At 40.1% G+C, this 12,814-nt stretch overlaps 2 protein-coding genes across 2 annotated transcripts in view; one reads left to right on the top strand and one right to left on the bottom strand.

Moving 5' to 3' along the window:
* LPIN2 (lipin 2) overlaps window positions 1–1,832 on the top strand; it is a 32,624-nt gene extending 30,792 nt beyond the window's left edge. Inside the window, exons 18-20 of the mRNA XM_053396451.1 lie at window positions 282–396; window positions 628–731; window positions 1,113–1,832. Coding sequence (XP_053252426.1) covers window positions 282–396; window positions 628–731; window positions 1,113–1,257 — 364 coding nt within the window. The 3' untranslated portion in view covers window positions 1,258–1,832. The remainder of the gene's footprint in view (window positions 1–281; window positions 397–627; window positions 732–1,112) is intronic.
* A 3,851-nt stretch (window positions 1,833–5,683) lies between these two features.
* Window positions 5,684–12,814, bottom strand: part of EMILIN2 (elastin microfibril interfacer 2) — a 32,438-nt gene continuing 25,307 nt past the window's right edge. Inside the window, exons 5-8 of the mRNA XM_053396450.1 lie at window positions 10,606–11,091; window positions 9,608–9,649; window positions 6,987–7,115; window positions 5,684–6,325 (exon numbers count right to left, since the gene is read on the bottom strand). Of these exons, the coding sequence (XP_053252425.1) occupies window positions 5,988–6,325; window positions 6,987–7,115; window positions 9,608–9,649; window positions 10,606–11,091 (995 nt within the window). The 3' untranslated portion in view covers window positions 5,684–5,987. The remainder of the gene's footprint in view (window positions 6,326–6,986; window positions 7,116–9,607; window positions 9,650–10,605; window positions 11,092–12,814) is intronic.

Raw genomic sequence — 12,814 nt, 5'->3', positions numbered from 1 at the left:
AATGAATATGTTAAACTGTACCGTCTTTACAGCTTCATTGCATGGCAAAAGCTGGCACATGGCAACAGCATTTCAGGAGGAGGCAATAGCTGTAGTTGCACTGATTTAGATCAGTGCCTAGCTGTCTTCATATATTGTTTTGTTTTCATCTGTTTAAATGACCTTTTTAGGAAGAGCAGAACTAAACTTTATAACTTTGTTAAGAACCTGGACAATATTTTTCTAAGGTATTGTCTTAGGCCACAGAAAATATCTGATTTTTTTTAATGTTTTGCCCCCAGGGAAGTGATAGAAAAGAAACCAGAGAAATTCAAAATTGAGTGTTTAAATGATATCAAGAACTTATTTTCTCCATGTGAACAACCCTTCTATGCTGCTTTTGGAAACAGACCTAATGTAAGTCTGCACCATCCAACAATTAGTTAAAATGTTCTGCTGTTTTACATGAATATGCTAAATGCACAAATAGTTCTTGAAACTTAGGAAGGAGTTTGAGATGATTTTTCACGTATCTCTATATGGGTTTCGGAATGAGTACATGCATATGAATTTTGTAATGTGACATTTTCTCAATTAAAAAAATGGCACTATGGCCTCTAGTCTAAAATGTAGTTGTGTTGACTGCAGGATGTGTATGCTTACATGCAAGTTGGAGTTCCAGACTGCAGAATATTCACAGTCAACCCAAAGGGTGAACTAATCCAGGAACAAACAAAGGGAAACAAATCTTCGTAAGTATAGGGTTTTTAAAAGCAGTGGGAAGAATAATTGTTGAATTGATTTGGGTAACCATGCTGCCTAGTATGTGCAATTTTAGGAAAGTGCCTAAAATCATGACTATCTGCCAGTGTATTAAATGATTTGACTATGGGCAGAAGTCAGTTGTGGAGGTGATTAAACCTGGCAAGGTTTATATCCCATTAAACATGCCCAGAATCAGACAAGCATTGATTTTTAGCACTGCTGTTTGGCTATATTAAGCCTTCAATCCTATAGATGTTTACCTGTAAGTCCCACTGAATTTGGTGGTCTTGCTTCTGAATAGGCATGTACAGGATTGCACTGTATAACAAGTATAATGAGTAACCCTTCCTATTTATTTCTGCATACAGGTATTACAGGCTGAGTGAACTAGTAGAACATGTGTTTCCACTTCTTAATAAAGAACAGAGCTCTGCTTTTGTATGCCCAGAATTCAGCTCCTTCTGCTATTGGAGAGAACAGCTTCCTGAAGTGAACATAGAAGACTTAGCTTGAACAGCACTGATCGCAGAGAACCTCCTTCCGCAGAGGCTCCTTTATCCTTTGGTACCATGTGTCTTATTAAATACAGGAAGCGCCAAAGGTTTGGCATAAGCAAATGAAATGCAAGGCTGATCTCTCTTTGTTCTTTTAAGATGTCCTTACTGTTTGATTTAAGGCATTAGAAAGATAGCAATCCTTTGAAATAGCAGACCATCCAGAGGATAGAGGACATAAAATGAAAATTTAGTTGCAGATTTGCATCTTCATATATACAAACCACAGTGGATGTGTGTGATGTTATGTATGTTAGCCTCCTTGATATATCATCTTAAAGGAAAAGAGAAAAAAGTATGTAAAATTGATAGCAGAGATTTAATAGGCCCACTATAGGAATTATATTTAGTACTTAAACCAGCACTTAGGCTGTTTGAGATACAATGTCTCTCTCATTATTAATTTCTTTAAAAATATCTTAAGGATTCATGAGTTCGTGTGTAGTGGTCATTCTGTTTTGCTACACCGTTAAAGAACTGAGGATTGTAGTGGAAATGGTACTTCTATTACCCACTCATGGTTGTGTTGCCTTTTTTTAAAAAAAGAACAATTACTATACAGTGATTGGGGCTGTCTGAGATGCTTTTTCTTTCTTGCAGCAATTTTGCTTCCCTAAGCTGCTATGTGAAATTAGAATTCTAAAGAACAGTAAGAACATCTTTGCTGCAAACAGCTGACATCTCTTAATTGCACTTAGCATGGGTACTGTATAGATCAGCAGGCAACAGATTCAGAAAATATTCAGGGATAAATTCTTGTTTTATAGAAGGTAATGTATATAGTCAGTCTTTAAAACTGGAACTACTATTAATGCCTTTCCAGAACTCTGTATCAGGGTTTTTCAGTTTTGATAAAAGTGGCACAGGACAAGGGCATCCACGTGAGAAATACTGTGTGTGTCAGGTACAAAATGTTACTTCTGTTTAGACATTTAGTATCTTAGCTCCACAGTGGATCCAAAAGCAATCGAGGTCCTGATTTAAGTAGCCAGTTGTCTTACATTCTTTCACCTATTTCTATCCAACCCTTGACACAAAAATGATAGTTGATTAAAACGTCTATAAGCAAAAACATTCCAACTCCCTGCCAGGTTAGTCTAGTATGCCATAAACCAACTCAAACTGAAAGAGTTAACATTTTTGAATCATCATATAACTTGAAGCTAGGTCAGTCCTTAAGAACTGAAATGCTGACTAGTGCTTTCCTGGTCACCCAAAGTATCCATGTAAACGTATCAAAACTGTATTCTCTGCCAGGTATGAACTGCTAAATTTAATCTGCAGGTTTGCTACCGGTGCTGGTTTTATGTTGTCAACTATGGTAGCAGCATTTAAGGACTAGACGTAGTGCACTCAATAAAATCTTTATCAGACTTATCAAGGAGTTTCACAACTAGTAATTTGCTCCTTTTGACTTTGTACAGGGAAAACATTTGAGACTAATTAGATCAGTACAGTAGATGTAACCTTAGAAAAATGTTGGGGCTTGAAATTTCTAACTAAACAGTGATTGGGCTCTATATTGTCATGTGGTATGTGGTTTGAAACTATTTTTCAATCAGATATCTTAAAGTAATAGAATACCTAAATCTCCACACACAAGGAAGTACAAGTTATAGCTCTAGTAAAGAAAAGCCTACTGTACTGGATAAAATTCACTCCAACATTTAGCACTTGTTCATTTTCATATTATACGGTATTCTGTAAAGCACTCTGAAAATTTGAAATATCCTAGATTAAATTTCAATTTGAGTTGAATGTTTGTTTCACATTATGCTCTTAATCTTTTTTTTCCTCTCCCTCTTTATTCTGAGGTATGGTACATTATTTCACATTTGCAGTAATAGGTTATCTTGCTCCTCATAAGGCATCAGTACTGTTAACTGGAGTGAATAATTCTGACAGTGTTTGGAGTGGAGATCTGTGTGCTGCTTTTGAATATTAAGAATTTCCAAAACTTCTGGAAAAATTCCCTTTTGCTTAATGCTGAAGAGTACTCTTGAGTCACCTTGATCCAAACACTTCCTTCATTTGAACAAAATATGCACTTCTTAAAATGATATACTATTGTTTTCTATCTCTTGGTCTCAGTTTGAATAGCGCTATGCAGACCATTACATGATGAGTTTGGATTTTACCTCAGTGACTCCAGAGCTGCTCATTGGTAGATGGTGCCCAATATAGCTATCTGCTAGAGGTAATTTTTAATCTGTTTCCTTGCTGTACTGGAAATGGATGGTTTGGAACTGGTATTGGGAAACAACGCTTGTACTAAATCTATTTCAGATCAGCACAAGTTTCTTAGTTCTTTCCATGAAAGAGATATACATTTGTGTTTATGAACAAAGAACCTTTTAAAGGCTGTTTTTGAATATGCATTTCCTTTTACTTTGGAAGTGTATTGAACAGCTTATGCTGCACCTCTCAAATCATTTACCTGGAATTTGTCATATAAAATGAATACAAGTAAAGTAAGGAACTGGGAAATCAATGCATGGATAAATAAGGCAATCTCTGCTTGTTTATGCAAGAAAACAGTTGTTTTCTATTGCAGTGTAAAGGTTCTAGATCTCGTGTCCTTTTGTTAAGACTAGTATTTGGAGGAGAGAATGTGTGTGTAAATGCAAAAATAGTCTCTATTAAGCAGGGTAAATGGGATCCTTGAAAAACAGTACTCCGCTATCCATATACTTTTTCAAGAATTGTGCCCTCATCTGGAAAAATACTACATAGCTCAGCATTGGAAACTTCTAAATGCATTCAATTTATGCAAATATGACTGTGATGCAAGCTGGTAACTGAAGTGCAAGATCTCTCAAGTGTTTAAAGCAACTAATATGTAAGACAGATATATTAGAACTGATACCTTTGCGATAAGGCTTTCATCAGCAAAACTTTTGACACCTTTCTTTAGAGAGCGAGAGAATCTACATTGTGGTTGGTTCTGAATGCAAGATTGGAGATAGTTCTTCAGTACATTCTATTTAATTGTGTTATAACCAGTTTTTTCTTTGATATACCTTTATTTACTTATTAATCATTGAACATTCCAGTACAGTGGTTTTTTTTTTTGTAAAGACTGGTCTGTTAGGAAAAAATGTCCACTGTGCTGTGTTAATAAAATTTACAATAAAACCTCACTACATGTGTTATCTTTATACATTTGAAATTATTCCCTGTGGCGCTCAGAACGGCCTGCAGCCTAATCACAGAAATTCCATTCAGTACAATATAGGAAAAAGTTACCTTGGGTGTAGAGGAGAATAAACACGGATGAGACAGTCAGCTGAAAAAGCCTGTAGTTATGTTCATTTTGGGCTCTACCTGAAAGTAGGCTGAAAAGGTTTTGGGTTACCATAGAAGTGATGTGTATCTTTGAGAAATGCAATTTCCATAAAAGTTACTTTTTTTTGCTGCAGAACTGGGGCTGGTGAGCCTCCTCCATGGTGGCTAAATGCAGTTGGGGGTTGGGGCAAAATTTCTGCCAACTACAATAAAGCACTAGATTTTTACTGTGACTGCCTCTTCTGGAGACATGAGGGAGACCTTCAGTAAAGGCACGACCCATTGTTTACTGAAGGGCTCCTGGCCATTCCCACAGAAGAGTAGCAGTCTTCTATTAAGTATGAGTAGACAGGACTAAGACTACAGTACACAAAACTGTATCTGCACTATCTGCAATAAAGAAACTCCAGTCATAACCTACAGAACAAGTACATGTAGTGCCATCTTCAGTATTTTAGGGTAGGCTACAAGTTTGTAATAACTTGGATGAACTGCAAGAGTGAAGAGGCAAGACAAGAAGAGAAATTTCACAAGCCTCATGAGGGATGTTCTTTCCTTGGCTGCAGGAATTCCTAGCACCATTAGTAGATTACCAAGTACAGAAAAAGGAGGGTGTGGCCTATTTGGCTGGGTGTCTTTGCTTTTTAGTATATAGTCTGCTGCAAAAACAAACACATAAGGGAGTGATGCTATTTAGACCATGTTGTATTATGCCTGTTCTCAACTTCCACTTTTCCCAGATGAAAGCTTTTAGGACATTAAAGTAGTATCAAGTGAAAGTGGCTTTTATGACATCAGATACTTACAAGAACCTAATTCTGTGTGAACCTCATACTTCTAGCATAGTACTTCAAATATCACCTTTTTCCTGAATTTACTCTGTGGCCTTGGGCTCCATTCCCCCTATCTAAAATATGATGACAACACGATTTACAAGATTGTTAGAACAAGTTAATGCACATGAAATGCTTTGAAGACTAGAAAGTGAAATACAAAAGTTATTGCTACAACCACTGCTATAAGTTTCAACAGCTAGTTCAAACTTAAGTGAAAAGGACCTCCTTTCAGCATTTTAAGGATAATGCATGAAAACAAGATAGTTTCACAAGGATAATTTTTAAATTTATTTAACTAGCTTCAATGACTCAGGATTGCAATTATAAAGTCTCTCTTTCAAAAGTTAATAAACAGTGCATAATTTACTTTGAACATATTTCAGTGATACCCCATAGTAACTACTGTTCCTTTGTAGGATGTTTAAATGTCCATAATCTAAAAGAAAGTCAACTGAGGGAAAGAAAATATAGTCATGTAAAGATTGCACTTAAAACAGAAGTATTGAAGGTGATGAAAAAAAATGAGGAATAAAATATTAAAGCTTCACCATTTATTAATTACTCCCCTCTATGCATGAGAAAGGGAAGGATATAGAAACACCCCACTGAATGTGGAGTATATTTCATCAGAGTCTGTGTAGGCCAGCTTGCCCCCAGTAACTACAATGCTTACTTCAGCTCCAGCTTTGAGGTGAAGAACAAGATGGAAAGCCCCTGTTCCACCACAAGTTCGTTTCCCTAATCGTGGTCGGTGGTGTTCGAGCAGCTCCCTCCTGTAGCCAGCTGTGTGGAGCTGAGCAATGCTTGCATTGGAAACGGACAGCACAGCTTCTACGTATTCATCCCTCTCTGGAGCTAGAACAGCTGTGATCAGATAACGACCTTCATAGGGAGATGTAAAGACGCCTGCAATGAAGACACACATTAATCAAAACACACGTGTACAGTTGGCCCAAGTCCAATTCCTACCGCTTTATCAAATAACACAAGTATGTCAGTACACTAACTGGGAGGAAATAAAGGGCATTTAATTTGAACGTGTCATATTTTATTTGGCATGACAATGAAGAGGAGTTCTTCACATAAAGTTCCTCTTATGAACTCATTCTCCCTTAGCTCCTGCACATGCTTATTATACATTTTTATCCACTGAGCTGATTGTGATTTCACTTCAGTTCCCCAATGCATAGGAAAGAATGCAATGGTGTCTGCTGTTAGACAGTTCTCCAACATCTTTCATTTCTGCCACTTGTATTTGTGACTTTTTGGGGGGAAGACAGCATGCTCAAGGACTAAATATTCGGTAGATTAAAAGAAATGGATGTTAGCAATGGAGTTAATACCAGCCTCAGCAGCTTGAGAGATCTGAAAAATGTATCGGTAGTGTCTGCTCTCACACTAACTTGGGCAGGAAGGGAACCTCCTATTAAGTTGCTTTATATAAGCAGGTACAAGTTGAGAAAATGTTGGAATGCATTTAAATTCTACAGAATTTAAAATTATATTTAAAAAACATTCAATAGATACTGCCCTCATTTCCCTTTATTAATTATGAACTTTTTAATACCTGTTTTAGGGTTATAATGGTTTCCATCATTTACAAGCACTTTGTTGAAATGTACCACACCCACACCATTAGGGAAAGGCTTCTGAGTGAGACCAGCAGAGAATGACACCGGTGAAGTAACAGCTGCTCCTAGAATGAAGAAGTGATCATAATTTAGACACATAATGCAGCATTACAAGTGCTTTAGCTGGTCTTATACCCAAAGTTCTCCCCATGCCCTTAATTGAACAAAAACAAAACCTTTGCAGTTTCACCACTGTTAGGACGACTGAAGGTCCTCTTCTGTTTACACTTTTCCTATCAGCTACAAAGTGAATAGCAATATTATCCCTATCTCATTCAGCAACAAATGTTTAGGCAACACTGTCTTAGTTCTACATCACCAAAAGTGTGTGGAATGAATAAACACAATGGATATAGCTATAGCTTTACGTACCACATACCAATTATGCTAAAAGAGATTACCACCACATGAAGATGGCCTTCATGGCTTTAAGCCTTTGGGCTTCTCCAAGAAGGCCCAATGCAGAGAGTACTAGGCCAATCTACAGATCACAACCACCACATGGAGGCTACTGCAACATGCTCCATTTCACAACTGCTAAGGGTTAAGTAGCTTCCCCTACCCAGTCCTTCCCACTGAACTACTTTTCTAAATAGTCTCTGCATATTCCCTTGCTGCAACTGTTCTATACACACATTCAAAAGTGGTGTTTTAATTAACTTTTACTTACCTCCAGTTTAACATTTTTGTAGCTACTTCCTTTTATTCTTTAATTTGTGATTGTATGGAATTGACATGGCTTTCAGCTAGTACAATAAACTTACTTTGATTGATTTCTTATTCAATCAGTTCTACATAGTAGCTGCTCCTTTCTGGGCCCTGCAAACCTATTGTCCCTGGGAGGGCAGGGAGCAGGACCAGTAGGGAGGGGGGCATAGCCTGGGAAGGGTCCCAAGAGCCAGACAGAGGCCTGGAGGGGCACATTCGGCCTTCAGATTTGGAGTTCCTCACCCCTGCTTAACAGACTGCAAAACCGCACCTCCAACTGCAGTCAGATAAATTTTCAGGTAACTATTACAGCATTTGTATATACACACTATATAACCTTTTAAGATGTTGATACAATAGACTGCCAGCTGACGCAAAGAAATTATGAAACTCACCATTACCTTAATCTCAATTATTTCAGTGGCATTATCTTAAACAGTGGAGCCACATAACGGCCTAATATGAGAAAGCTAACTTTATCCAAGTGTTAGCAGCAGTGCTATGCTCTCTGCAGTCACCTGCACAAAGTCGGGTCTGGAACATGTCAACAATCAATTACTTTAAACAGTTTAAGATGAACAGTTTAAGTAGAATAGTTTCTGATCTTTAGCTGAAGGAAGGGCTCTGGTTAGCTAAGTCTCTCCATGCCTAGCCTTGCATGAAGATTGAAGGTAATAAACTACTAGATACAAATTATTGGATCTGTGTGCATGCCACAATGTATGGATTCAATGCCAGCACTCAGCCATATGTTGAAGCGTGTGTTTCACTCATGATACACCTCATTTCCCCAGACACTATGCTGACATATATGCCTATTTTCAGCATCAGCCTTTGTGCTCCTACTTGGGTAGGATACCTGAGAGAGGAGAATATCACAAGCTTTCCTTTGTAAACAGAGGGAAAGCAACAAGGAGATATTTAAAGATCCTCTCTGCTTATTTACTTACCGTATTTTTCGCCCTATAGGACGCACCGTCCCATAAGGCGCACCTAGATTTTTGGGGGGAAATAAAGAGGGAAAAATTATTTTCCCCCCAGGCGCGGGGCTGGGGCGGGGGAGGCCCGAGCTTCCCCCGACCCCAGCCCCCAAACAGGCAGCTCTCTGCAAGCCGTGGGAGCCCAGCGCTGGCTCCCGCTGCTTGCTGAGAGGTCCGCGAAGCCTGGGCGCGCTGATCTCAGCGCACGCAGGCTTCGGCATGCAGGCAACTCTCCGCAAGCAGCGGGAGCGCTCCCGCTGCTTGCGGAGAGGTCCGCGAAGCCTGGGCGCGCTGAGCTCAGCGCGCGCAGGCTTCGGCATGCAGGCAACTCTCCGCAAGCAGCGGGAGCGCTCCCGCTGCTTGTGGAGAGGTCCGCGAAGCCTGGAGAGCGAGAGGGGTCGGTGCCCACCGACCCCTCTCGCTCTCCAGGCTTCAGCGAAGGCCTGCATTCGCCCCATAGGACGCACACACATCCCCCCTTCATTTTTGGAGGGGGAAAAGTGCGTCCTATAGGGCGAAAAATACGGTAGTTAATAGTCTTTAACATGCATCTTGTGAACTGCCCTGAGAACTATGGATGAAGGGCTGTATACAAATTACTAAATAATGATCTCTAGGTGTCAGGGACAGGCAGGAATCTGAAGAGTGAACAGAGGAGGCAGCGGGGCAGGAGGATGATTCAGGGAAAGTAACTTATAAGTTTCAGATTTTGAAACTATACTAGAAGAAATAGTTTCTTAGTTAATATTTCAGGAAATAACTGTCATCTGAAATAGTATTTATGCTATAAGCTGCTTTAGTAAATGCCAGCAAGCAAGTTACGGGAATTAGCAAAAAGAAAAGAAAAAAATCTGAAAACTTGGGATTACCTTGTGCAGTTGTAGAGGGAGGCCGTGGAAGTTTTGGATAACCTACAAACAAGTATGAAAAAGATGCGTATTTCAAGCAAATTTACAGTCTCTAATAATGAAACACCCCTCCTGTCAAATATGATTAATTCCAGTACCACCAGCATCTGTACTATAGTACTTAGTAACTTCTGCATCTGCATTTCTCAGAATTTTTGGAGTGGTCCTTTTGAAATGAGTAGCATTATAGTAGACTACCAGTAAGTGGTTTAATTACTGCTATTTAAATGAAGAATTTAGAGGGCCATGACCTGGCACATTCTCATTCCCTTCCTGCATGTTTTAGTGAAGAAAGGAATATACATAGTGGCTCCTGCTACTATCTATACAATGTTGGTGGGAAGCAGCAATATTGCAGATAGGAATGGCTGTTATCCTCCACTGCAGTGGTGTGCAATGTTAGCAAATCACTCCTCCGAGGCTGCATTATGTGATTGGTGTAATTCACATGACTGAAAAGAAGCGTGTAAACTGGATACAGTCCTATCTGCATGTACTATGTAATGTACTTTCACTTTTACTAGTTGCCTGCCTGTTCTCTCTTGAAGCTGAATGAGAGAAAGCCATGATTCTGTGTCTGTATATAGTATAAATAAATACGTAGTTTAGATCTACGGATGGTTCGTTCTTCTTGCTGCGCTATGCCAGAAGATTAGCGTGCATCTTTCATCTGGAAGATGTCACTGAAGGGCACACTGGAACGAAGGAACGTGCCATTCCACAGTTGTGCTTACCAGGAGGACACTCGGAAAGGTCAGTGGGACTGAGGGGGCCTCTGGGCGACCCCAGAGCATCGTAAATCCCAACATGCAAAGGGAAGGAGCATTGGATTCCCCAGGTATGTTGGTATGGAACAGTCATATTTTTTACACAGAACATCTGATCACCGGATTCTGAATAAATATGCATATTTTATCAATGACAAGAAACAACAAGTAACTCAGAGATAATCTGCTCACCTGGTGCTCCAGCAGACCCTTCGGAAACCAGCATGTTATTCTGGCCATTTTGGCCATTTTTGCTTTTTTTCCGTCCTTTTTCCGACATTAAAACTGTACCAGGAGGTCCTGCCTGTCCAGTTTCCATAAATATCCCACTTGACCCAGGCAAGGAAGGTTTTGATCCTGCTTTAAATCCTGGTGATGAGGGCTGTAGAGGTGTCCTGGAATCTGGTGGCTGAAGAGGTATTCCTTGCAATGGTGGTTGTACGATTATTTGTGGATCTGATGGTTTCAAAGGTATCCTTAGTTCTGGAATCTGTAGGTGTATTCTTGGCTGTGATGGCTGCACATGTTCCCCTGGTTGTGGCTGTAGTGGTGTCCTTGGCTGTGATGGTGCTGGATGTGTTCCTGACCGAGATGGTTGTAATGGTTTTCTTGGATCTGGTGGTGGCAGGGGAATCTTTTCTTGTGGTTTCCTTGGTAGCAATACTGCTGGATTTTCAGCTAAAGGTTTGTAGAGGGAAGAAAATGGACCAATCAGAAGTTTTGGCTAACTTGGCTTGAATAATATTTGAATATATGATTATAAGAATGGCAAAGCCTCTCCTCTTCCGCGAGGGGAGAAGCTGCAAGCAGGACTCGCTTCCCGCGCTTTGCAGGGGGGCGTGGTTGGGCCCCCTGAGTCACAGGGAGTCCCAGGCCTGCATCACACCCTCAGCTGGCCAATCCAGCTAGCTGGGGGGCATGGTTTGCCGCATTTAAGCAGTCATGGGCATTTAAGCAGTCATAGGGGAAAGCTTCCAGTTGCTTTGCATCAACAACCTCTTCCTACAGGTTGTTAACCCTGTCTTGTTTTTGCAGACACAGGGCTAAGGACATATCTTTCCCAATTTAACATTTCTTTCTACTTTTGAATTCAGATTGTCTAACTAGGGCCTTGCAAAGCTGGGAATATGGCCAAGCTTTTCAGTAACCTTTGCCTCTACCTAGCAGACCCAGAGCAAGCTCCCTCAAAATCGTAGGCCTATGCCAATTGGCCCAGCTCCCGCCCCAGTTCTTGCCTGTTTCTAACCATATAATATACTTGTCATTGTTGTATAAGTTCACAGATGGTTTTGTGGGAAGCATATACAAGGATTAAAAGCTGTTACATATAGAACATCATATCATGATCCATACTACTTTAGAGCTTAGGGCTATGAGAGGCAGAGCTAAGCAAAAACATGGGTATGTTTAGCTTTGCTTTCCCCATTGCCAGCAAAGGGGAAGCCCCACTTTTATTACATAAGACTTGCTAGATGATCACAGCCAAATAATACATCAGCAGTGCTCAGTGGGATTTATAAAGCAGTTTAGGCTGATAAATATTAGTATGTTTACCATTTTAAAAATGCATAATGCACTCTGGGGTCTTAAAAAAATGCTACTTTAGTGCTGAAGGGAAATTACTGCTGCACTGACTGCACTGAAAGATATTAGTTCGTATTCTAACATATATGCAGTTGCTGCAGGGATATCTTGAACATGACAAAGGAAATTTATGAAAGAAATAGTTCACTGAGATACGAGAAGTGAACAAACCAAATGAGCAAGCTGTTTCCATGTGATCCTAGTAATCTGGCCTACCCAAATGCTTTCCAAAATGCTTGTCAGGACCAGCTTCCATAGCACAGTTGCCGGGACTGAGAGCTCCTGCTTCCTACTTCCCCCTAAGTGCCGTGAGAGGGAGCCCTTGCTTGTTGTTCTGCCACATGCATAGGTCCTTGTGTCCTTGGGGATAAAGGGGAAGGGGAGCCAAATGCAGTAGGACAGGCAATCCTATAGAAGGTACAACTGCAATATATACTAGTAACTGCAGATGGTGGGGAAACAGGTCTGCTAAACCAGCCTCTCTTAGCCTTGGTTCTTGGGTTGCAAAATAACAGTAATCCCCCTATTTCCACTGCTTTTCCCCCCTGGGGGGACGCAGAGGTACGCACAGCCCTAAACATTTTGTGAATCTAAGTTTAGCCTCATTGATGGGCAGTATTTCAATATGATTAGGAAAATGAGAGTACCCCTAAACATTTTTTAAGAAAAAGAGCACTGCCTATTTCACTGAGTTACTAGCAGGGATGAATGTGAAGACCTTTAGAAAAAGCAATTATTAATAACATCATAAACAGAGCAAGTGTTATTTAGGATAATCTATGTGAATGTTGCCTAGGCAGTGCAAAATTTCATATAA

This window comes from Podarcis raffonei, chromosome 7, assembly GCF_027172205.1.
Source record: "Podarcis raffonei isolate rPodRaf1 chromosome 7, rPodRaf1.pri, whole genome shotgun sequence".
Classification (NCBI taxonomy): domain Eukaryota; kingdom Metazoa; phylum Chordata; class Lepidosauria; order Squamata; family Lacertidae; genus Podarcis; species Podarcis raffonei.
Note: the sequence above shows the minus strand (reverse complement) of the source record. Positions and strands in the feature narration are given on the sequence as shown.